Source organism: Phocoena sinus, chromosome 10 (genome assembly GCF_008692025.1).
Source record: "Phocoena sinus isolate mPhoSin1 chromosome 10, mPhoSin1.pri, whole genome shotgun sequence".
Taxonomy (NCBI): Eukaryota; Metazoa; Chordata; class Mammalia; order Artiodactyla; family Phocoenidae; genus Phocoena; species Phocoena sinus.
Genome location: NC_045772.1, coordinates 67,586,603 through 67,610,158, shown reverse-complemented (window position 1 = coordinate 67,610,158; position 23,556 = coordinate 67,586,603). Strand labels below are relative to the sequence as shown.

The 23,556-nt window shown below is 40.1% G+C and overlaps 1 protein-coding gene across 4 annotated transcripts in view; it reads left to right on the top strand.

Annotated features, from left to right (window-relative positions):
* Positions 1 to 23,556, top strand: part of ANO6 (anoctamin 6) — a 216,556-nt gene that overhangs the window by 128,427 nt on the left and 64,573 nt on the right. For 3 of the 4 annotated variants that reach the window (XM_032644953.1, XM_032644952.1, XM_032644955.1), the window contains 5 exons: positions 3,829 to 3,894; positions 4,691 to 4,978; positions 5,201 to 5,314; positions 8,249 to 8,364; positions 14,186 to 14,320. In XM_032644953.1, the coding sequence (XP_032500844.1) occupies positions 3,829 to 3,894; positions 4,691 to 4,978; positions 5,201 to 5,314; positions 8,249 to 8,364; positions 14,186 to 14,320 (719 nt within the window). The remainder of the gene's footprint in view (positions 1 to 3,828; positions 3,895 to 4,690; positions 4,979 to 5,200; positions 5,315 to 8,248; positions 8,365 to 14,185; positions 14,321 to 23,556) is intronic. The other variant, XM_032644954.1, reaches the window with a different exon arrangement.

The following is a 23,556-nucleotide window of genomic DNA, read 5'->3' as shown; positions in this document are numbered from 1 at the left end:
CTTCTAGCGGTCACGAAGCCTCTTCCTGTTCTGGATGCCCCAGAGCTATCTGGTGCTAGCACATTCCAGAATTAAACTGTATCTGTCCTTCTCTGTCATGTCCTATAATGCCCGTAAGTAAAAGTTCATGGAGCACTTGGGGGTAGGGGGCCCCTCAGGGAAGAGGAGCCCAGTTGCTGCACTGCAGTGATCTGTATTCCTCAGTCAGTCCCCACATAACAGGCAGCCATCCACCCACCATCCACTCAACTTATTCATTCTTTCACCAGACATTTATTGCCTGTTTATTCTACTTTAGGCCCATTCTAAGTGCCAAGGATATCGAGATCAAAAGACAGGCATCTCTAGGGGCGGCAACAGTAACTGAAGAGCAGCCAGGACTGAGGCAGGATTTCATATTCTTAAAGATGGGAAACATTTAAGGTGTTTGTTGGCTAAGAGCAATGAGGATAAAGGACTGAAGAGAAGAAAAGATATTGCCGAAGCAAGCTCAGGAAAGATAGGAAAAGGGAGTAATCTCCTGAGACCGGAAGAGAGATGGTGTCTACCTATGAGAGGTAGAGAGAAAGGCATGTGCAGGACTTTGCGTGAGCGGCTGCATTTGTCTGAGGAAGGAGGCGACGGCACTTGCGGAGTTTGGGAGGGAGGTGTGGAATGCGACGAGCACCTTCAAAGTTTGGAACCGCTCCCCAGTGGAGGAGGGGGGCAAGGAAGGAGACAGCTGTGCCTCATGGTGGCCTGTGATGGGAACCGTGGAATTCCAGTAAAGCCAGTTAACGCAGTTTTGTGGTTTCTCACTACCAGCACTTCATTGTTCACACCCCCATTAAGCCACAGGAGAAGCCCCTCTTTTGAATGATTCTCCTAGTCTTCTAACTAGAAGGACGTTTGTTCATAAGAACTAAAATCCTTGGGTCTGAGCCTTCATGCCCTAACAAATTATTCCTGACTCCTAGAGGATACAGAAGACAGTTGGATTCTGCTTATGACCTGCTAGTGAGGTGATCTGGGTTGCCCCTTGTACCGCCTCAGCCTGAGTCATCTCCCTGGAAAGAGAGGAAGTCAGAGTGTCCGGTCTACACAGAACACCCCTCCCTCCACTGCACAGTGATTTCGGTTTTAGGCTAACAAGTGTTCCCTAGTTCGTGGTTACTCCTTTAGGATTCTTACTGGCAACAGAAATGAGCTCTAATTTAAGCAGACAAAGAGTTTATCAGAAGAATGTTAGGGGGCTCACAGGTTCATTGGAAGGCTTGGACAGACAAGCCTGGAGACGAGACTGCCAGAGGCAATGCCCCAAATCCCACTACACAGCTGGTCTGGGAGAAAGCGTCATTGCTCCCCGGGGCCCAGAGCTGCTTCTGGCGCCACTGACCAGAGGTGCTCCCCAAGAGCTCCTGCCAAAACCTCTGTCACTGCTGTCTCTGGAACAGATATCCGCTCTCCCAGCTGCCCCAGAACGGGTTCTGCGTGGCCTGACTTCTTTGCATCTCTAGCTTCTGACTCAGTCTAGAGTGGGTGGTCTGATTAATAGCGCCTAGCTCATGTGCCAGTAGCTGAACTTCATGGGAGACAAAGAACGGGAGTGTTTCTGTTTTTATCTGCTGTAGGGCACGTGGGCTCTGCTGGGAGTTAAAATGTTGAGTGGCCAAAAAGAATGACAGATGTCCATTACAGTGCCGTAGACCCATGAATGCGTGTTCCAGTCCTTCTGTATTGGGGAAAATTCTAGGTCACGGAACGCTGAGTTTCTCTGTAGTTCCTCTACAGCAGACTATTTCAAATTCTTCTTTGAATCTTCAGCACTTTGAAGGATACTCTCAGGAAATGTTTGTAGAACAAATTAATACGTGTTTGTTGAGTATATTCTTTCAACAAACACATATTGGGCATATACTCGTGCCAAGCACTTTGTCAAGCGTTGTTTGAAGGATCAGAAAAGCTTTTACACAGTAGTAAAGAAAGAAGCCATCAGGAACAAGGACTGGGCTGCCATGCAGGAATCACAATATAAGGATTTGGGGCTAAGGTGAAGAAATACTGCTTGGGTACAAAGCAGGGTGGGTCTGAACCAGCTTCCCAGTTGACGTTGGGGATATGGTGGATGTGGGGTGGAGAGGGCTGAGAAACATAGCAGGGTGGATTGCAGAGATGGGGGATGGGAGACTGGCAGAGTGGATGGCCACCTGCTGGGAACAGAATGGGAAAGCGGCACCTCCAGGCCCCCTGGCTCTCATCTCACTGGGCTTTTCTAGGCAAGTTTGGCTTGTTCATTTATAGCACTTGCTGGTTTTTCTCTAAGTGACTATTCTGTGCTCAAGTTGTAACAATTAAGTGTGTTATATTTGTAAAGCTCTTAGAACAGTGTCTGGCACAGTAAGTACTATATAACTATTCATTAAATATATGAAAATAAAGCAATATTCTGTTTCTAATACTTCCACAAATTATGTTAGGGATTCTGCTGGGACTCACATTTAGTCAAATGCTAGGTGTATTTTTTCACCTTTGACCTTTTACATAAGCACCTACTTTACATTTATTAGGTGCTTTTCATGTTCTAGGCACTGTCTGTAGCACCGCAGCTCAGCACCCCCTCTGCCCATTCACAGTTGGCAAATCTTGAGTGTTGCTCCCTGGGCAGAGTGCCCTGACTGTCTGACCCACTGGATTACCTAGACATTGACCCAGTAATTCTTCTCTATCTTGTTGAACGCTGAAGTTAAAAACTGAAATAAATGCAGCTTTTTCAGTTGTCTTCAGTGGGAGAATTGGTCCAATTCACCTCTTGTGATTATTAAAGATGGAAATTCTAGTTGATGTGGTTTAAATCATATAATCCTCATGAGAACCTCAGAAGGAAGCCAGTGAAGTTTTCTCCATTCTACAGATGAGGAAAATGAGGCAAGGGAGTTTAGGTTTCCTGCCAAGGGTCAAAGAACTAATAGGTGATGGCATCAGATTTGAACCCAGGCAGGCTGGTTTCAGACCCTGTGTGGTTAACCTCTATGTCCACTCATTTTCTTCTTTTCATAAAGCAGCATAACTCCTTCATCATCAAAAGCATTCTTTTCAAAGGTCAAATGAGTCTCTACATTTACATGCTTCCCTTACAAGTTAGGACACAGCTTAGCAAAAGCCTAGCCAGATAGAACTTAATAAATAAGGTGTATCCTGTATCTTTTTAAATGGTCATGCAATATGGACAGATATATTATCAATTAGTTGTGTAGATTTAGGTGTTTTTTATAGCTTCAGAAACATTGCATTCTTGCAGAGAGAAAAATTTATTTGCATTTTGCCAAAATTGTATTTTTAAAATTGAATTTGGTCAAGGCATGCAAAGATGAAATATACACATCCAAAACTGAACTGTCTGAACATCTGGTATAGAAACATAATTTTAATAGCATACACTGTCAGATCTGGACTGTAACTCTGGTAAATGACATCAGTGAATGGGACTCCAGAAACTCTATTTGTGTGCAAAATCTCTCATTAGCCAAAAAAGGTCCTTGGAATTGTGCCAGAGCCAGAGACTTTTATGCACTTCAAAGGGCCATAAACTCACAGGGACAACCAAGGGTCTTCCAGAGTGCCCAGAGAATCCAGTTATTCTCCACAGCATTCCATCTGAGGAATCCTAACCCACAGTCACCAATAGCCAGAACACCTTCACTGCTTCTGTGCTCTTTTGAGCACATGTGTCTCTTCATCGGGTTCAAATGGGTTTGTTGTTTATTTTTTAATAAAAACAAACAAACAAACAACTTTTTGTTCCCTTGGTAAAACTGAAGGCCTAACGTATTTTCCAATTCCTTTTGACAGAGGAAAAGACGAGCATATGAATCTAACCTCATCTGTGACGGCCTGCAGCTAGAAGCAACCAGATCGGTAAGTGTCAGACCCTTCCCAGCCGCTGGCTGCCCATTGCTGCTGGGAACCCCCATGTCACTCGGGATGCTGGGATGGCATTCGAAACATGTAACCCCAGCCGTACCTTAGCTGTCAGCTGGGAAGGGAGTCGATCAAAATCTGCATTATAGAATATACATGTGTTTCTCATAAAAGCCAGCAGATCTTTTTTAATAGCCAAAGAATGTAATAATAAATCCATATAAATGTGTTTATTCAAGAACCTTTCTGAAGATTTTTTTCATTATACAAACAGTAGTTTACCAAAAAAAAAAAAAAAATAGAAAATGTAGGAATAGTGGAACCTGTACCTTAATTATCCATAAATAATCTTACAGTTCTTCTAAACATTTTTTTGCTCAGATGTATATATTTTTTTCCCTTCCAGAAAGGAAAATTATTATTTCACAACTTTTAAATTTGCTTTTTTCCCTTTATTATATAGTAAATGCATTTCTATATCAATAAATATAATTCTTTTAAATTCTTTTTAATGGCCATGTAACATGACATTGAACAGATATATAATAAATTAAACAGTCTTCTTCTAGGTTTAAGAAATTTAAAAAATTGTTATTACAATAACACTGCAGTGACTAGTGTTTTTATGTTTACTTACTAATTTGGACTAAAAATTAACACGTTTACTTTTTTTCATCTAAAATATTGGTAATTTTATGAAAGAACTATGCAACATAAAAAGAAATCTGTGTTTTAAAACTGTGAAAATAGTTGGTTTGGTTTTCTGGTTTGTGTTTTCATTCTTCCAATATAGCTTTTGGATGACAAGCTTGTATTTGTAAAAGTACATGCTCCATGGGAAGTGCTATGTACATATGCTGAGATAATGCACATCAAATTGCCTCTGAAACCCAATGATCTGAAAACCCGGTCCTCAGCCTTCGATAATTTCAGTTGGTTTACCAAAGTCCTCCAAGTGGATGAAAGTATCATCAAGCCAGAGCAAGAGTTTTTCACTGCCCCATTTGAGAAGAACCGCATGAATGACTTTTACATTCAAGATAGAGATACATTCTTCAATCCAGCCACCAGAAGCCGCATTGTAAGTCTAAACCCAATTTAGCTGCTGTCGTTGGGTGATTTAGAACCTGCTGTTGGATGATTAGTGGTTTAGTTTGGCTGGTTTGGTTTGGTTTCTAAAAGCTGCCCCAAAAAAAAGAAAGAAAAGAAAAGAAATATGCCTACAGGTTCCTGTTAGGATAGTAAACAGTGATTGGTTAGTTACACTGTATAAAACACCCACTCTGTTTTGGAATCTTTTTAGGTTCACTTCATTCTTTCTCGGATCAAGTATCAAGTAAGGGACAACGTTAAAAAGTTTGGGATTAACAAACTCGTAAGCTCTGGGATCTACAAGGCAGCTTTCCCTCTCCATGATGTAAGTCAAACAGCAAAAATGAAATAAAATATCTAATGTGTACTCCAGTGTTAGTAGGGAAGGGCTAACTTCTTGACCTTGTTTCTTCCTTGGTAAAATGAAGACAACGTATTGCAAGACTACAAGCTCATTTAGGGCAGGAACCATGTTGTATTGTTTAATGCTGAATCCCAGGCACAGGGAAGCCCCTCAGTTTAAATGAGTGAACGAATGAGTCAATGAATGAATGAATGAACAAAGAAAGGAATGAACAGTAGCTTACCCATAGTTAATGTGTGGAGTGTGTAGATTAGCAGTTAAGAGCATACACTCAGGCTGAACTACCTGCTGTGCCACGTCCTAGCTGGATGATCTTGTGAAAGTCATTTACCCCCTCTGTTCGTCAATTTCCTCAACAATAAAATGGGGGTAATAATGGTACCTACCTCGTAGAGTTGTTATGAGTAGCGGTCCCCAACCTTTTTGGCACCAGGGACCGGTTTCATGGAAGACAATATTTACACGCATGGGGGGGCGGGGTTGGTTTAGGGACGATTCAAGGGCATTACATTTACTGTGTGCTTTATTTCTATTATTATTACATTGTAATACATAATAAAATAATTATACAACTCACCATAATGCAGAATCAGTGGGAGCCCTGAGCTTGTTTTCACTTGCCACTCACTGATAGGGTTTTGTGAGTCTGCAAGCAATGGAGTTATTATGGTCTGTGTGCAGTCAAACCTCTCTGCTAATGATAATCTGTATTTGCAGCCGCTCCCCAGCGCTAGTATCTCCGCCTCAGCTCCACCTTAGATCATCAGGCATTAGATTCTCATAAGGAGCGCGCAACCTAGATCCCTCGCATGCACAGTTCACGGTAGGGTTCGAGCTCCTATGAGAATCTAATGCCACCGCTGATCTGACAGGAGGTGGAGCTCAGGCGGTAATGCGAGCGATGGGGAGTGGCTGTAAATACAGATGAAGCTTGGCTCGCTCACCTGCCAGCCATTCACCTCCTGCTGTGCGGCCCGGTTCCTAACAGGCCAGGCACCGGTACCAGTCCGTGGTCCGGGGGTTGGATACCCCTGGTTATGAGGGTCAATTAATCCACGTCAATGTTAGAACAGTTCCTGGCATATAATAAGTACTATTTATCTGTCAGCTATTTTCATAATCACTGACAGATATTATTATCAACCAGAAAAGTATTGGTTCTTTGTAAGAAAAACACATGTTAGACCATTTCATTTGTCATTTTCTGTAATACAGGCTTTTTCCCCTCTGAAATACCATTTTCAAACTGTGCCCTGGAATATCACAGGGCTTTTAAACAAGCGTCTTGTCAGGGTTCTTGTCACGATGGCGATACAGCAGAGTGTTGACATTTTTTAAGGACTATGTACTGAGATGACAGCAACTCCTCAAACTCAGGAGCACTTCTCTAGCTGGTAACCTCACTCATGAAATGAAAATTTTAAAATGTGACTGCTTTAGACCCTTAATGATTCCATAAATGCAAGGATATTATATCTAAGCTTTTAAAATAAATTCTGTCATTGAAATAAAATACTATATTATGTTGCACTGTTACTCTGTTACATTCGCTGTCAATTTATCTGAATCTCTAAGACCAAAGAAAGCAAAGACTGAGACTGATAATTGCTACTGTGTAATTCATGTATTTGTAGATAAAGACAATATTGAAATGTACTGTATAAGATAATAAAACTAGGACAATAAATAGCTTCTTCATACACATGCATAAATAGAGAACAGGGAGCTGGGTGGAGAAGCAGAAGCTGAGCTTCCTGGCTAAGACACCCAACACAGCAGTCCAGCCCTACAGTCCATATGCTTTATATTTGTGCCCGAGCAAAATTAACAATGAGAGCATGACATGAACTTTGGGGACACTTGCAAATAGCCATCATGATTATTAATATGGGATGCCAAGGTTCTATAATATTCAGTTGACATCTACCCCAGTTCTTTTCCCCTAAAGCCTCTTGTAACTGCACTAGTCCCATGTCCAGGCTAAGGAATGATCTTGTGTGGTGTTTGGAAAGGAAGTAAGAGGAGGTCAGGACCCCTGTTAAGGCTTTAATACTAATACTTTTCTGGTTGATAATAACATCTGTCAGTAATTATGAAAATAGCTGACAGATATATAGTACTTATTATATGCCAGGGAGTATTGTAACCTTGACATGGATTAATTGATCCTCTTAACAGCTCTATGAGGTAGCTGTTATTATGATCCCTATTTTATTTATGAGGAAATTGATGAATGGAGAGGCTAAATGACTCTCACAAGGTCATCCAACTAGGAAGTGGTGGAGCAGGTGTTTCTGGTTCTAGTACAGGTGGAAGGAAAGTGAGTCAGGTTGAATTTAAGCAGAAGCAGGAAGTTTGGTTTCTTGAACAAGCTAAATGTATAACATCATGTCAGGCTTTTTTGTTGTTTATATTCTATGTGTGGTCACAGAATAACTGCTGAATTGTGGGGCAAAAAGCCTGGGTTTTAGAATTGACCCTGCCACTAACCAGCCAAGGCCCTGGTTTCCCCAGGTGTCCAAGGAGGGGCTGGACTCTCAGGTCTTCCTCCAGTGTAGCAGTCTGGGCCCTTAAGCAGCCCAGTTTTTCATTGTTTAGGACTGGCCCATTTACAGGACATTAAGCATCTTCAGGGCTCTCACCAAATACCGGTGGTGGCCCCCAGGATTCTAACAACCAAGCATTCCTTTCCACCCACATTTGCAAATGGTCCTCCAGGGGTAAGTATCACCCCTGGTTGAGAATTACTAAAAATTACATGGTATTTTCATCCCTTCCAGCAAATAAGGACCCCTTATTTACAAATGACTGTGAAGTGTTAGTACCACATTTAATCAACAGAACACATGAACACGTGGCGATTGTGATGCTCATTTGTTTGCTTCTGCTTCCCAGTGCAACTTCAGCAGTCCGTCAGAGGACCTCAGCTGCCCCAATGAACGCTACCTTCTGTACAGGGAATGGGCTCATCCTCGAAGCATATACAAAAAGCAGCCCTTGGATCTTATCAGGTGAGTTGTAGCGAGCACTCCAGTGAGAAGGGCTCAGGGTTCCCCTCGTGGCTTCTAAATGTGACAGTCCTCCAAGAGTACTGCTAACCAGTGGAATTCACCTGCAGCCCTGAGCTTCATTGCCCAGAGTTTTTATTGAGGCTTCATTACCTAGGCATGATTGATTGAGTCATTGCCCACATGGCTCAGTCTCCAGCCCCTTCTTCTCCTGTTGGTCCTGCAGTATCATATGGCTCCAATCACATGGTTGGTCTTTCTGGCATGGCCAGTCTCCATCCTGAGTCATCTCATTGGCACAAACCATCTAGGGTCCACCATGAATAACAAAGTCATTCCTATCTTGGGAAATTCCAAGGCATTTGACGTTACCTCCGAGGAACTGGGACCAAAAACCCACCAAATTCTTCATTAAACAGTAGTAAATATTAGATTTAGCTTAAATTGTATGATAAGAGATACCAATTTTCACTGCTTTCCTGTATCTGCTATTAGGTACCATTTCCGTCAGCATATGAATTTAATGTCTAGTTCAGCGTTTGTGTTCTGAAAGCACCAATGTTGGCTCCTTTCCAGAAGCTTATGTTGTTTGGGCAAGGCTACTGGAGAGAGAGAGATCAAGAACAACTAAACAAACAAAAATAAGCAAATAAGTGAACAAAATTTCTGATTGAAATGAAGAAAATAACACAGTGATAAGATGGGGAGAGGTGGAGTGAAGCGAGTCTAGAAAGTTATCTTTGAGTAGGTGGCATGTGAGCTGAGATTTGTCTAGGGAAAAGGAGCCAGTACTTTGAGGATCTGGAGCAAGTCATTCTAGGAAGAGAGGCAGCTGGTACAGTGGCCCCGAGGCACAAAAACACTTGGCAAGTTTGAGGAAATTGTGAAAACCATTGCTAAGGAGAAAGAGAAAGATGAGACACACGGTTAGAAGGGTATCAGGAGCATGGAAAGGAGTGTAGACAAGTGCAGTGAGAAGCTGTTGTAATATTTTAAGCATTCAAGTAATTTTATCTCGCTTACATTTTGCAAAGATAGTGTAGAGGTTGGGTTACAGGGGGCACAGGAAGCAGGGGCGAGCCGGTAGGAGGCTAGTAGCATGAGCCAGATGAGAGATCGTGGGAGCAGGTGTAGAAGCGTTTGGGGATTCGGGTTGACAGGACATGGTTATGGGTTGGATGTGGAGGGTGAGGAGAAGAGGAGGGTCAAGGTAGCCCCCGGTGGCCCTGGAGCCAGGTGCCTGTTCTTTCTATGAAATCTCAGTGCCTATCCACCTGAACTTGCGGAAAGCCTCTTAACCTTAAAAGTGAGAGTTTTAAAACACTGAAGAATTTTCGTTTTGTTTTACATTTTATTAAGGGAAATTTCAGACATATACAAAAGCAGAGAGAATAGTACAGCAAGTCTACCTACTATGTCTGTCACCCAGCTCCAAACATTATAAACTCCTAGTCACTGTTATTTCTTGTTTATCTCTACCTCCTACCGGGTCATTTTGAAGAAAATTCCAAATAGTGTAACATTTCGTTAGTAAAATGACAAGGTCTCTTAAATACAACCAGAGTACTCCTTTTGTTTAAAGTCATGAAATAATCAGTATTCATGTTTTCCTGATTATCACAAAAATATGTTTTTTTAACAGTTTTCTGGTTGTAATCAGGATCCAAACAAGGTCCAGATGTTGCAACTAATATACCTCTCAAGTGGCTTCTAATCTATAATTTTCCCGTTTCCTTTTTGTTTTCTTTGCAGTTGTTGAGGGGCTTCTCTATTCTCTATTTGGCTGATTTCATTCTTCCCTGTGGTGTTAGACTTGTTTCTCTGTCCTATGTATTTGCCTTAGTTAAGTCATTTGATCCTCATCTAAAAGTTTGATCTGATTGAGGTTCGACTTTGTGCAAGAATACTTGTGTGGGTTTTGTACTTCTGTCAGAAGGTACATAGTGTCCATTTGTCTCTCTCGTGACGATAGCAGCCATTAATGAATGTTGCATATTTCATTTGGTCATACTCTCATTTCTTCCTTCATTTATTAGCTGGATCAGAATTATGAAGAGGCACTGTGTCTCATTAACTCGAGTTATCCTGTAGAATAAAATTTTGAAAGAGGATGTTTGTACACATGTCAGTATTTGAAGTTGATATTTATATGAGGGTTCCCTTCCATTATTTTCGTTTTATGTTAAACCTATAGCATGTGATGGCAGGGTGATAGGTTTGATGGCTTTTTAATCATTCTTTATGGGTTTTTGTTTGGGAGCAGGGATTCTGTAAAGAAAACAATTTCCCCATGATTTTAAGTATCTTTTGCTAAAATACATTTAACTATTCCCTGTCCCTGGTCCACATGTTCCCTTTGTTGCTTCCCATTAGTAACCCCTTGAGCGCTCAGGCTGTTAAACCTTCATCGCTGGTTCCCAGGGGTTAGCAGAGGGAAAATGAACTCTTTCCCAAACAGCAAACCAAACAAACCAGAAAGAGCAACCTGGAGGAAACAGACTTTGCCCCGGAAAAAAAAAGCAAAGTTTCCCTCAGCGCTCTCTCTGAGTGCTAAGATGTGGTATCCACAGTACAAGGACAGGATTCTATTTTTAAAAAGAGAAAGAAAGAAAGGATTATTCTCAGAATAAAATGCAGCTCTTAGGAATTAAAAATGAACAGAACAGAAAAAATCCCAACAGCCGTGTTAAAAAATGAAGTTGAAGTAATTCTGCAGAACGTAGAGCAAAAATATAAAGGAACAGCAGGAAAATGGGGGAAAAGATAAAAATTTAAAAATCAGTCCAGGATGTGCAATGAACAAATAATAGGAATGCTAAAAATAAGGACAGAGAAAATGTAAGGAGGAAATCAGCTAAATATATCATGACAAGTACCTGTAGAACTGTATTGAAGAACTGAGCGCCCTGAGTCTCTGGATGGACAGAGTACTCAGAGCCCAGCCCGGAGAATGAACAGGGAGCCATCAAGCCACTGCAACGTGACCTCTCAAATACTGCAGACAGACAGAAGATCCTACGAACCTCCAGAAAGAAACACAGGTTTCATATGAAGGAGCAGGACTCATAATAGCACTGAATTTCTCAACAACAACACTGCAACCTACAAGAAAAGAGAGCAAGAATTTCATATTTCTGAGGAAGGTGCTTTTTTTAACTCACGGTCCGAATGCAGTTATGGCCAAACTGTTCATTAGGTGTGAGGAATTTTCACAATTTAAATGTGCGAAGTAATGGAGGAGGTACTCCACCAAGAAAAAGACGTGGATTCAGTAAATGGGGATTCCCAACCCGAGAGAGGGACAGGGCGATCCCAGGTGACAGCTCTGTGGCAGGACTAGCAAGTCATTAATCCAGGTGGCAGGAGCTCTGAAGAGATTGAGTCAAGGACATGAAATTGATAGGCTACCTCGTGTGTTAGAAAGTAGTGAGAAAGTTACACATTAAAGGAAGGTCTGGGGTTGAATCGTTGATAGGTACACAGAAAACTAAGCAATGAACCAGCAAGACAATTATTAATTCCAGAGAAAACAAAATATTGGGCAGGAGAGAAAAAGTAAGCATAGCAGATGACTTGATGCAGCTGTGAGCAGTCTTTACAGAGTCTTACTATTTATAAAGCAAGGATATTGTGCTAATCAAAATTATATCGTAACTATGTCGAGAGGAGTGGAGGTGTGGGTGTGTAGATGAGACGGGGATTGAAAGAGAGCTTAGGGCTTCCCTGGTGGCGCAGTGGTTGAGAGTCCGCCTGCCGATGCAGCGGACACGGGTTCGTGCCCCAGTCCGGGAAGATCCCACATGCCGCGGAGCGGCTGGGCCCGTAAGCCATGGCCGCTGAGCCTGCGCGTCCGGAGCCTGTGCTTCGCAAAAGGAGAGGCCACAACAGTGAGAGGCCCGTGTACCGCAAAAAAAAAAAAAAAAAAAAAAGAAAGAGCTTAATCCTCATCTTCCAAAGTAGAGCATCAGTAGGTGATACATAAAACTGAAAAGTCAATAAACTGCACTACAGGTATATTATTTAGAGAGACGGAGGTAAATATTCCAGGAATCAGCTGTAAGAGTCGAAAGTGCTTGCTTCTGGCCAGGACATGGGAGAAGTTGTTGGGGACTGCTTCTTTTTATAATCAGTGTTCTATCAATAGAAATATTTGACTCTTTAATGAATGTATAGGTATAACTTTGATGAAAAACATCAAAGCTGAAGTTTTAGAAATTGGTGTTAAGAATTGGGATGTTTGGGGCAGAGAGAGATAATAATCAGAGAATATCCCATTCGAAGGGCTTCTCATTTTCCCCAGCCTTTCAGCAAGAACCAGGAGGCAGGCTTTCTGTTTAAGATTTAAAAAATTCTTTCTGACCTTCTTGCCTGCAGTGTGACGGGGGTACCTTTGGAAGTAATGAGCCCCTGTCACTGTAAATATCCAAGCAAAGACTGCCTGACCAGCTCTCCAAATGTAGCAGGATATTTTTACTATTGGGTAGTTGGAGCAGGCGACTTCCAACATTATTTCCAGTTTTAAATGTGGTATTTCCAGGGCACATGATTGATAAGAACATATTCAGAAAGCCTGACAGCAAAGAACCCAAGACATCTCAAACCCACTGCCAGGGTTTTCTCTCTCAAACACCATCCTGAGCCTGCCATTTACCTGTCATCCGTGAGCCACACCACAAAGCCCCAGTCACATGAGAACGGATACACTGTGTTCCTCCTGGCTCCTGATTCCACATCGGCCTCAGCGCTTCGTTTTCCCCCATGGATGTGACCCACACCGAGGCCTGTGACCAGGGAGCTCTTCTCTCAGCTGCCCAGTGAGTGATGGTCCAACCCAGGGATGTTCCTGTGTGACGTCTTCTAGGACTTCAGGCTGTTTCTCAGGGCTGAGTCCCCGCTAGGCTAAGCCTACAGAGCTCAGCCCAGCTCCAAACTGAGCCAGAAGCCTCATAGAGGCCTCAGAGCTAAGTAAACCTACAGGTTTTACCAACCACTGCTGAGCCAGAAGTGAAAAGTGAGTTGAGGAAAAGTATCAGCAAGAGTCACCTCAACAAGGGTCTCATTGCTTTCTCCTCACCCCTAAGCCCTTTTTCTCTGCCTGTGTGTATTTGTCTCCCTTTCAGGAACAATCTGGCCCTGCTTCATGCCCTGCCTCCTTTCTTATCTCGCCCACCTGGCCTCTTCCATTTACCCCGGATTAATTTAAAAACATTGAAGAGTTTTTAAAACTTAGGCAAAATAGAAGTGCTACATACAAAGAATACAGGGCAGTAGATTCCTCAGTCGTATCCGTCCTGCCCTCTCCCATTCTCATGAGTTTTATAAGTATTTTGGTCAGAGAGCCATTCCACTCCTAGTTCATCGTTATCAGCATTTTCTTATTATTTGTTATTTACATTACATTTGCTCCAAGGAAGTTCCCGAGATAAAGCAAAAACAGGTAACTGAGCAAATTGTTCGTGTTCATTTGTTTCATGCATGTTAAGAACAATCTGGGGGAATTGATCAAATCTGCCAGTCTTTACAAAGAGTGATGATAATATTCTCTATCTGCTCCATATTCAGCATTTTCCCCTCCTTTGCTGTATTCTAATTTACTTCTCTTCAGCAGGTTAATCCATGATCAGTACTTCCATGATATGTAAAACACTTCTCGTTTCCCAGTAGAATTTGGGGCCTGCTATGAAAATGGATATGTTTTCAAGTGTGAATTGAGTCAGAGGTTTAATTCTAAAGCCCCCTTTATTTAGGATCAGAAATTAGTATTAGGATAAAGCTGCAGAGGGCTCATAGGTCTCTTCTGAAAATAACTTCTGTCTTTCTTCAGGAAATACTATGGAGAGAAGATTGGAATCTATTTTGCCTGGCTGGGCTATTACACTCAGATGCTTCTCCTGGCGGCAGCTGTGGGAGTGGCTTGCTTTCTCTACGGATATTTTAATCAGAATAACTGTACATGGAGGTAACCTCTCTCTATTCCTTGTTACCATGCTGAAAAGTTGACTAGACATAAAATTATTTTCAGGGACTTAGACTGTTTTAGTAAAAGAAGACTCATCGCAGAACACTTACGGCTTTAGATGATTTATCCCTTTTGTCCTGAGCATAATAACTAAGTGAAATGGAAGAAAATTTTTCTTAGATAACGCAGCCCAGCCTCTGACAGGAATATTACCGTTAGGAAACACGCCAGTATTTTAAGACAATACTTTGTTTGAAAAAGAAATGAGGTCTGGAGGGAGGATCAACTTTGAACTTCTGGCTCCCAGAGGAATGCTTCACTCAGCCCCACAGATGTGGGCCAGGAGCAGCTCTGATTGCTTCAGGGTTTCAATGGCAAAACTGGTAAAATTGGTGTGTTTATGTTTTTAGAAATGACTTCTTAACATATGTTAAGGAATACATGTTTGAAAACTCAAGTAAATGATACATTCTTTTGTTTGTTTTACTTTAAAAAAAAAAAGAAAGCCCTAACAGTGTTAGGGGGAAAAAAAGTAGTAAAGAATGAGTTTGTGCTTGATGTTGAAATTAAAATACCAGCTGCGCGGTCTAGAGGGAAATACATGAGTGCCATAACACTGAATTTCACCATCACTGTTCTGAAATGTATTATTAATCCTTTGCTTTTGGTGATCTCAACCTCCAGAAGGGATGCAACACTGAACCAGGCATTTTCTCTTGTTCATCTGGCCTCTATCCAGGTGTGACAGCCAGATCAAAATTTCTGGGCAACAGTGACAAACCGATGACCACATTTTTCTAGCCCAGGGCGTATGAGCCTGGCTCTGGAGGCAGGAAGCTTGCATGGCAGCTCTGATGTATAGGCATAATTATCCATTCTGTTAACAGAGGATTCTGAGTGTTTGTGCCCGTTATGGTTCTTAGCTAGAAAGCTGCAGATGGTCTTGGAAGTACTCTCCTCTCTTCACTGGAAAAGAGTTTAGGGCCAAAGGCTGAATGTTGATATCTTTTGCCTGAATTTGTCCTTGGCTTCTCCATTGTTTCGCATATTGTTCCAGCCACAAAAAGGTATCTCAAAAATACACTTTCAAAGTGAAAAAGTAGCGTTTTTATACAGTTCTTGCATGGTGGTGGCTCTCATTATAATTTATTTTATAAAATCACCATAACAGGCACACCACGTATTTCCTACTCTTTCACACAAATTAATTTACAGAAAAGGGTGTGGAGGGGGGGGATAGAGTCTTGAGGATATACTCCCTGTGCTCAAAACTATTGCGACTTTATTTACTTAATTTTTAAATAGTTTTAAAATACTTAAAATATATGTATTTACAGTTAATTTTATTACATACTGAGTACAGTCACAAGAATAGAAGATGTATTCAAGATGTAAGGAGTAATGATTCATTACCCAGTTTAAGAAAAAGAACATAACTGTTACCCATGAAGTGCTTTGCTCAATTGCATCCCCTTACTTTGGAAATGACAACTATACTAAATTTTATTTTTCTCATTCCTTAGCATACACTTTGTATTCTTTTTCACATGTACTTGTACCCCTACAAAATATAATTTATTTTGTGTACTTTTGAAAATATCTATGGATAGGCAGAGGATACTGTAGGTATTTCCTCTTCTATAAAATGCCTGTTTAAAGCTTATGCACACTTTAAAATAACAGCTTTATTGAGATATAATTCATATACCATAAAATGCTCCCTTTGAAAGAGTACAATTAGTGGTTTTAAGTACATTCACAGAGTTTTACAACCCTCACCACTATCTAATTTTAGAACATTTTTATCACCCCACAAGGAACCTTTAGTACCTTTAGTAGTCACTCCCTAACCTCCCTTCCCCTTAGCCCCTGGCAGCTACTAATCTACTTTCTGTGTCTACGTATTTGCCTATTCTGGACATTTCCTAAAGGGAACCATATAGTATGTGCAGCATGTAGTGTTTTGCGATTGTCATCTTTCACTTAGCATAATGTTTTCACGGTGCATCCATGGTATAGCGTGGACCAGTACTCCATTCCGTTTTGTGGTCAAATAATATGCCATTATATGGATACACAACAACATTGTTTATCCATCCATCAGTCGACGTTTGGGTTGTTTCCACTTTTTAGCTATGGTGAATAATTCTGCTGTGATCATTCATGTACAAGTTTTTGTGTGAACATATGTTTTCAATTCTCTTGAGAATATATCAAAAAATGGAATTGCTGGGTTGTATGGTAAGTGTAGATTTAACATTTTGAGGAACTGCCAAGTATCTTTTTAAAAGTGACTGTACCATTTTACATTCCCAGGAGCTATGTATGAGGATTCTGATTTCTCTACATCCTCATCAACACTTGTTATTGCTGGGTTATAAATAAATAAATAAACAAATAAATGAATAAACAAATATTAGCCATCCTAGTTGGTGTGAAGTGGTAGGTCATTATGGCTTTGATTTGTATTTCCCTAATGCCCACTGATGTTGAGGGTCTTTTCATGTGCTTACTTTGTCATTTGTATATCTTCTTTGGAGAAACATCTGTTCAAACTCTTTGCCCATTTTAATTGTGTCATTTGTATTATCTAGTTTTAAGTGTTCTTCATATATTTTGGATAAAAGCCCCTTATCAAATATTTATATTGCAAATATTTTCTCCCCTTCTGTGAATTGTCTTTTCACTTTCTTGATGGTGTCCTTTGAAACACAAAATTTTTTAATTTTAATGAAGTGCAGTTTACCTGATTTTTTACTTTTGTTGTTTGTGCTTTTGGTGTCATGTCTTAGAAAGCATTTGTAATCCACAGTCATGAAGACTTTCTCAATGTTTATCTTCTAAAAGTTTTATAGTTTTAGGTCTATGAGTTCATTTTTGTAAATGGTATAAGGTAAAGGTTCAACTTTCTTTCTTGCCAGGTATATATTCAGGTGTCCCAGCACCATTTTGTAAAGATTATTTTCTCCCCATTGGATTATCTTGGCACCCTTGTCAAAAAATATTTGGCCATAAATATAAGAGTTTGTTATGGACTATCAATTCGTTTCTATCAATCGATATGTCTGTCCTTTATGCAAGTACCAGACTATATTGATTGCTATAGTTTTTTAGTAAGTTTTGAAATTGGAAACTTTGTTTTTCAAGATTGTTTTGATTATTCTGGGTACCTTGCATTTCCATATTAATTTTACGATCAGCTTGTTCATTTCTACAAAAAAGCCAGAATTGCATTGAATCTGTAGGTCACTTTAAGGACTACTGCCATCTTAACAATATTAAGGCTTCTTATCCATAAACACAGAATAGCTTTCCATTTATTTAGGTCATCTTTAATTTCTATCAATATTTTATAGTTTTCAGTGTACACGTTTCACACTTCTTTTCTCAAATTTATTCTAAATATTTTATTATTTTTGATGCTATTGTAAATGAAATTGTTTCCTTCATTTTATTTTTAGATTATTCATTCATGTTGTATAGAAATATAATTACTTTTTATATACTGATTTGTGTATTATAACCTTGATGGACTGGCTTCTTAATTCTAACAGTTTTTGGTGGGTTCCTTAGGATTTTAATATACTATATCATATCATCTGGAATAGAAATAGTTTTACTTATTTCTTTCTAATCTAGAGGTTTTTAATTTATTTACCTTGTCTAGTTGCCCTGATTAGAACCTCTAGTACAGTGTTGATCTTGGGAGGAAAATATTCAGTCTTTTACCATTAACTATGATCTTTGCTATGGTTTTTTCGTAGATGTTCTTTATCAAGTTGAGGACATTCTCTTCCTAGTTTTTAATCCATTATTCTATTAATATGGCATATTACATGAATTGATTTTTGTACGGTTGAATGGTCCTTGCATTCCTGGATACATCCCACTTGATTTGATTTGATTTACTGGATTTAATTTGTTAATATTTTGTTGAAGATTTTTTCATTTATATTCATAAGAGATAGTAGTCTATAGTTTTCTTGTGATGCCTTTGTCTGGTTTCAGTATCGGTGTAATACTGGTTTCATAGAATGAATTGGGAAATGTTTCTACCTCTTTATTTTTAGGAGAGTTCATGAAGCATTGGCATCAGTTTTTCTTTCAATGGCTGATAGAATTCACCAGTGAAGCCACATGGGCTTAGGCATTTCTTTGATTACTAATTCAGTCTCTTAACTCATTGTAGGTCTACTCAGGTTTTCTATTTCTTCTTGAGTCAACTTCAGTCATTTATGTTTTTCTAGGAATTTATCTATTTCATCTAGATTATTCCATTTGTTGGCATATAATTATTGACATTATTCCCTTATATTCCTTCTTTATTTCCGTAAGGTCAACAGTAATGTTCCTCCTTTCATTTCTAAATTTAGTAATTTTCATCTTCTCTCTTTCTTTTCTTGACTAGTCTAGCTAAAAACTTGTCAATTCTATTGATCTTTTCAAAGAACCAACTGTTGATTTTTCTCTGTTGCATATCTATTCTCTATTCCATTTATGTCTGCCTTTTGTCTTTTGATTGGAATATTTAATTCCTTTACATTAATGTAATTTCTGATAAGCTTGGAATTGCATCCATTTTTCTATTTGTTTTCTATTCCATTGTTCTATTTATTTTCTATCTGTTTTATGTCATTTTTATTCCTCCATTACTACATTTTTTGTATAAAATATTTTCTAGTATACCATTTTAATTCTATTTTAATTTGTTGTTTCTTTTTTTTTTGGTATTTTCTTAAGTGGTTGCCCTGGAGATTATAATTAACATCTTGTTTTAAAGCAATCTAATTCATATTAATCCCAACCTAATTTCAGTAGTATATAAAAACTCTTCTTTGGTATCGGTCTGTCCCCCTCCCCCTTTGTGCTATTATTGTCAAACAAATTACATTTTTATACATTTATAAGCCCATCAACACAGTTTCATAAGTATTGTTTTATGCAGTTATCTTTTACATCAGATAGAAGAAAATAATTACATGCAAAAATATATTTATATTTTCTTCTTTTTTTTTTAACCTATGTAGTTACCTCTACCATTGCTCTTTAGTTTTTCAGCTGAGTTTGACTTACTGCCGAGTGTCCTTTCATTTAAGCCTGAAGGACTCTCCTTAGTATTTCTTGTAGAGCAGGTCTGCTAGCAGTGGAATCTTTCAGATAATTCTCCTTCATTATAAAAATCTATTATATAAATATAAATCTTTCAAATAATTTCTCCTTCATGTTTTTTAAACATTTTATATTGGAGTATAGCCAGTTAACAATGTTGTGATAGTTTCAGGTGCACAGCAAAGTGACTCAGACTTACATATACATATACATATACATATACATATACATATACATGTATCCATTCTCCCCCAACCTCCCCTCCCATCCAGGCTGCCACATAACGTTGAGCAGAGTTCCCTGTGCTATACAGTAGGTCCTTGTTGGTTATCCATTTTAAATATAGCAGTGTGTATATATCGACCCCAAACTCCCTAACTATCCCTTCCCCTCACCCTTCTCCCCAGTAACCAGAAGTTCCTCCTCTAGGTCCGTGAGTCTGTTTCTGTTTTGTAAATAAGTTCATTTGTATCATTTCTTTTTAGATTCCATATATAAGGGGTATCATACGACATTTCTCTTTCTCTGAATTACTTAGTATGACAATCTCTAGGTCCATCCATGTTGCTGCAAATGGCATTATTTCATTCTTTTTAATGGCTGAGTAATATTCCATTGTGTGTATGCACCCACATCTTCTTCATCCATTCCTCTGTCAATGGACATTTAGGTTGCTTCCATGTCTTGGCTATCGTAAACAGCGCTACAGTGAACACTGGGGTGCGTGTATCCTTTTGGACCATGTTTTTCTCTGGATATATGCCCAAAAGACCCCAAATAGCCAAGGCAATCTTGAGAAAGAAAAATGGAGCTGGAAGAATCAGGCTCCCTGGCTTCACACTGTACTACAAAGCTATAGCCATCAAACCAGTAGGGTACTGGCACAAAAATAGAAATATAGATCAATGGAACAGGATGGAAAGCCCAGAAATAAACCCACACACCTGTGGTCAATTTATCTATGACAAAACAGGCAAGACTACATAATGGTGGAAAGACAGTCTCTTCAACAAATGGTGCTGGGAAAACTGGACAGCTACATATTAAAAAAAAAATGAAATTAGATCATTCTTTAACACCATACACAAACATAAAATGGATTAAAGACCTAAATGTGAGACAAGACACTATAAAACTCCTAGAGGAAAATATAGGCAGAACACTCTCTGACGTAAATCGCAGCAAGATCTTTTTTGATCTGTCTCCCAAAATAATGGAAATAAAAACAAAAATAAACAAATGGGACCTAATTAAACTGTCCTTCCTTTTTTAATTTATTTTTATTTTTATTTTTTTTGTGCGGTACGCGGGCCTCTCACTGCTGTGGCCTCTCTCGCTGCGGAGCACAGGCTCCGGACGCGCAGGCTCAGCGGCCGTGGCTCACGGGCCCAGCCACTCCGCGGCATGTGGGATCCTCCCGGACCGGGGCACGATCCCGCGTCCCCTGCATCGGCAGGCGGACTCCCAACCACTGCGCCACCAGGGAAGCCCTGTCCTTCCTTTTTTGAAGAATAGTTCTGCTGGATATAGAATTCTTGATTGACAGTCTTTTCCTTTAGCACTTTGGTGATATCATCCCACTCCCTTCTGGCTTCCATGGTTTCTGATTAGAAATCAACTGCTTATCTTACTGAGGAGTCTTAGTATATATTGAGTCACTTTTCTCTTTCTGCTGTCAAAATTCTCTCTTCTTGTCTTTTGACACACTGAGTCTGATGTGCCTATGTTTGGATATCTCTAAGTTTATACTACTTGGAGGTTGTTGAGCTTCTTGGATGTACAAATTAATGTTTTCATCAAATTTGGGAAGTTTTTCAGCCATTATTTCTTCACATATTGTTTCCGCCCCTTTCTTTCCCTCCTTCCTTCTGGCACTCCTATTATGTGTATTGTTGATGGTGTCCCACCCATCTCTTGAGGCTGTGTTCATTTTTTGTCATTCCTTTTTCTTTGTGTTTCTCAGACTGGATAATCTCAATAGACATAGTTTTAAGTTAGCTGACTTTCTCTTCAGCCAGTTCATATCTGCAGAGGAACTTCTCTAGTGAAGTTTTCATTTTAGTCATTATTGGTCTTTTAAATAATTTTTATCTATTGATATTCTCTGTACAATGAGATGGTCACATACTTTAATTCGTTAAGCATGGTTTCTATTAATTCTTTTTTTTTTTTTTTTTTTTTTTTTTTGGTACACGGGCCTCTCACTGTTGTGGCCTCTCCCGTTGCAGAGCAACAGGCTCCGGACACGCAGGCTCAGCAGCCACGGCTCACGGGCCTAGCCACTCCACGGCATGTGGGGTCTTCCCGGACCAGGGTATGAACCCGTATCCCCTGCGTCGGCAGGCAGACTCTCAACCACTGCGCCACCAGGGAAGCCCTCTGTTAGTTCTTTAGCATATGTATAATTGCTTATTTATGTCTTTGTCTAGTAATTTCAGTGTCTGGACATCCTCAGGGAGTTTCTATTGACTTCTTTTTTACCCTGTGTTACGGCCACACTTTTCTGTTTCTTTGTGTATCTTGTAATTTTCTGTTGAAAACTGGGCATTTAAAATATCGTGGCAGATCTGGAAACCAGATTTTTCCCCTCCTCAGGGTTTGTTGTTGCTTCTGTTGTCATTGCTGTGCTGCTGCTATTTATTTAGTTATTTTCCTGAGCAAATTCTGTAAAGTCTGTATTCTTTATCGTGCATAGCCATGAGATCTGTGTACAAAAGCTTAGTTGTCAGCTAATGATTGGACAGTGATTTCTTTAAATACTTGGAACCAATCATTTTTTTGAGCCTTTGCCGAGTGGCTCTGTGTTTGTGTGTTGGGGAATGCCTTCAGCACTCCAGCAGGCAGTTAGCAGCTCTTCCTTAGCCTTTACTTCTTGCTTATGCAGAACCTCAAGGTCAGCCAGAGTTGAGAGATTAAGGTTTTCTCAGGACTTTGCTGGTCACACGCACTGTCCACAATTCTAGGAATTTGTTGGAGCTTTTTAACCCTATCCCCACCCCCAGAACATCTCATTACGCAGTTTTTCCTTCTAAGTTTTCTAATCAGCATCTTGTTAGTCTCTGTTGGTGTCACTGCCTCAGGCAATTGTAATGTTAAATAATTCCTGCTAATTACTTTCCACAGACACTCTGGGGATAGGGCTATTTGCACAGCATGAGCTTGAGATAGGTCAAATAGTGACAACTCTCTGGGGATGGGTTTTTTGGTAACTTCAAACCACTTCTGCCCCTTCAGTGGCTGCTAGGCTACCTTGGTTGTGAGACTGTTGGTTTTAAAGGCCACCATGAAGCTGAGGTTATGGGGATGGCAATAAGTCAAGTTAAAGTGCCCCAAATTTTATGGAAAAGATTCAGCTATTTTTCCTCAAATAAGCACCACTCAGACTGCTGGAAGACTTTGTTTAATTTCCACAGTTCTGCAGAGGTTAATTTTGACAGATTTTGCCAGTGTCTTTGCTTTATAGAGGAGCAAGTTTTCCAAGATCTTTACTCAGATATTCTAGAAGTGTTTCTCTGTTAGACCCAAGCGGTCTACGAGGGATTCCAACTCGCCCAAGAACCGCCAAGAGTCGAGAGCCGTTGCAACACGCAAGAGGTTTATTAGGAGCCGATGCACCGGGGTTCCCTGAACCTCACGCAGGAGGCCGATGGGGAACCCCTAAAAGCGGAATCACATACTTTTTATAGGTTTATTTACTCATAGGGCGGGTATATTCTCACAATGATTGGGTAAATGTGGTGACTTTTGAATTCATTGGCTTAGGAACTTTTGTCCCACCTTCTGGCCGTTATAGTTGTCTGTTCATTGTGGCGGTTAGGGCGTATACCTGTTACGGGCAACTGGAAAATTACCCGCTGTCTGGCAAGTCCCCGTCAACTGAAAAACTCCAAGAATTGGTTTCGATAGGGAGAAGGAGTGGCGCACGATAGGGAGAAGAATTGGTTTCGATAGGGAGAAGGAGTGGCGCACGATAGGGAGAAGAATTGGTTTACGGGAACAAGTGAGGGGGTGGAAAGTCCCTAAAGGCCCCACATTCCCCCCCTTTTTTTTTTGTAACTAATTTCAATCATGGAATTTCAGTTTCTTTTTGCGAGTTTTGGTATTGTTGCCTTAGCATTAAAACTTGT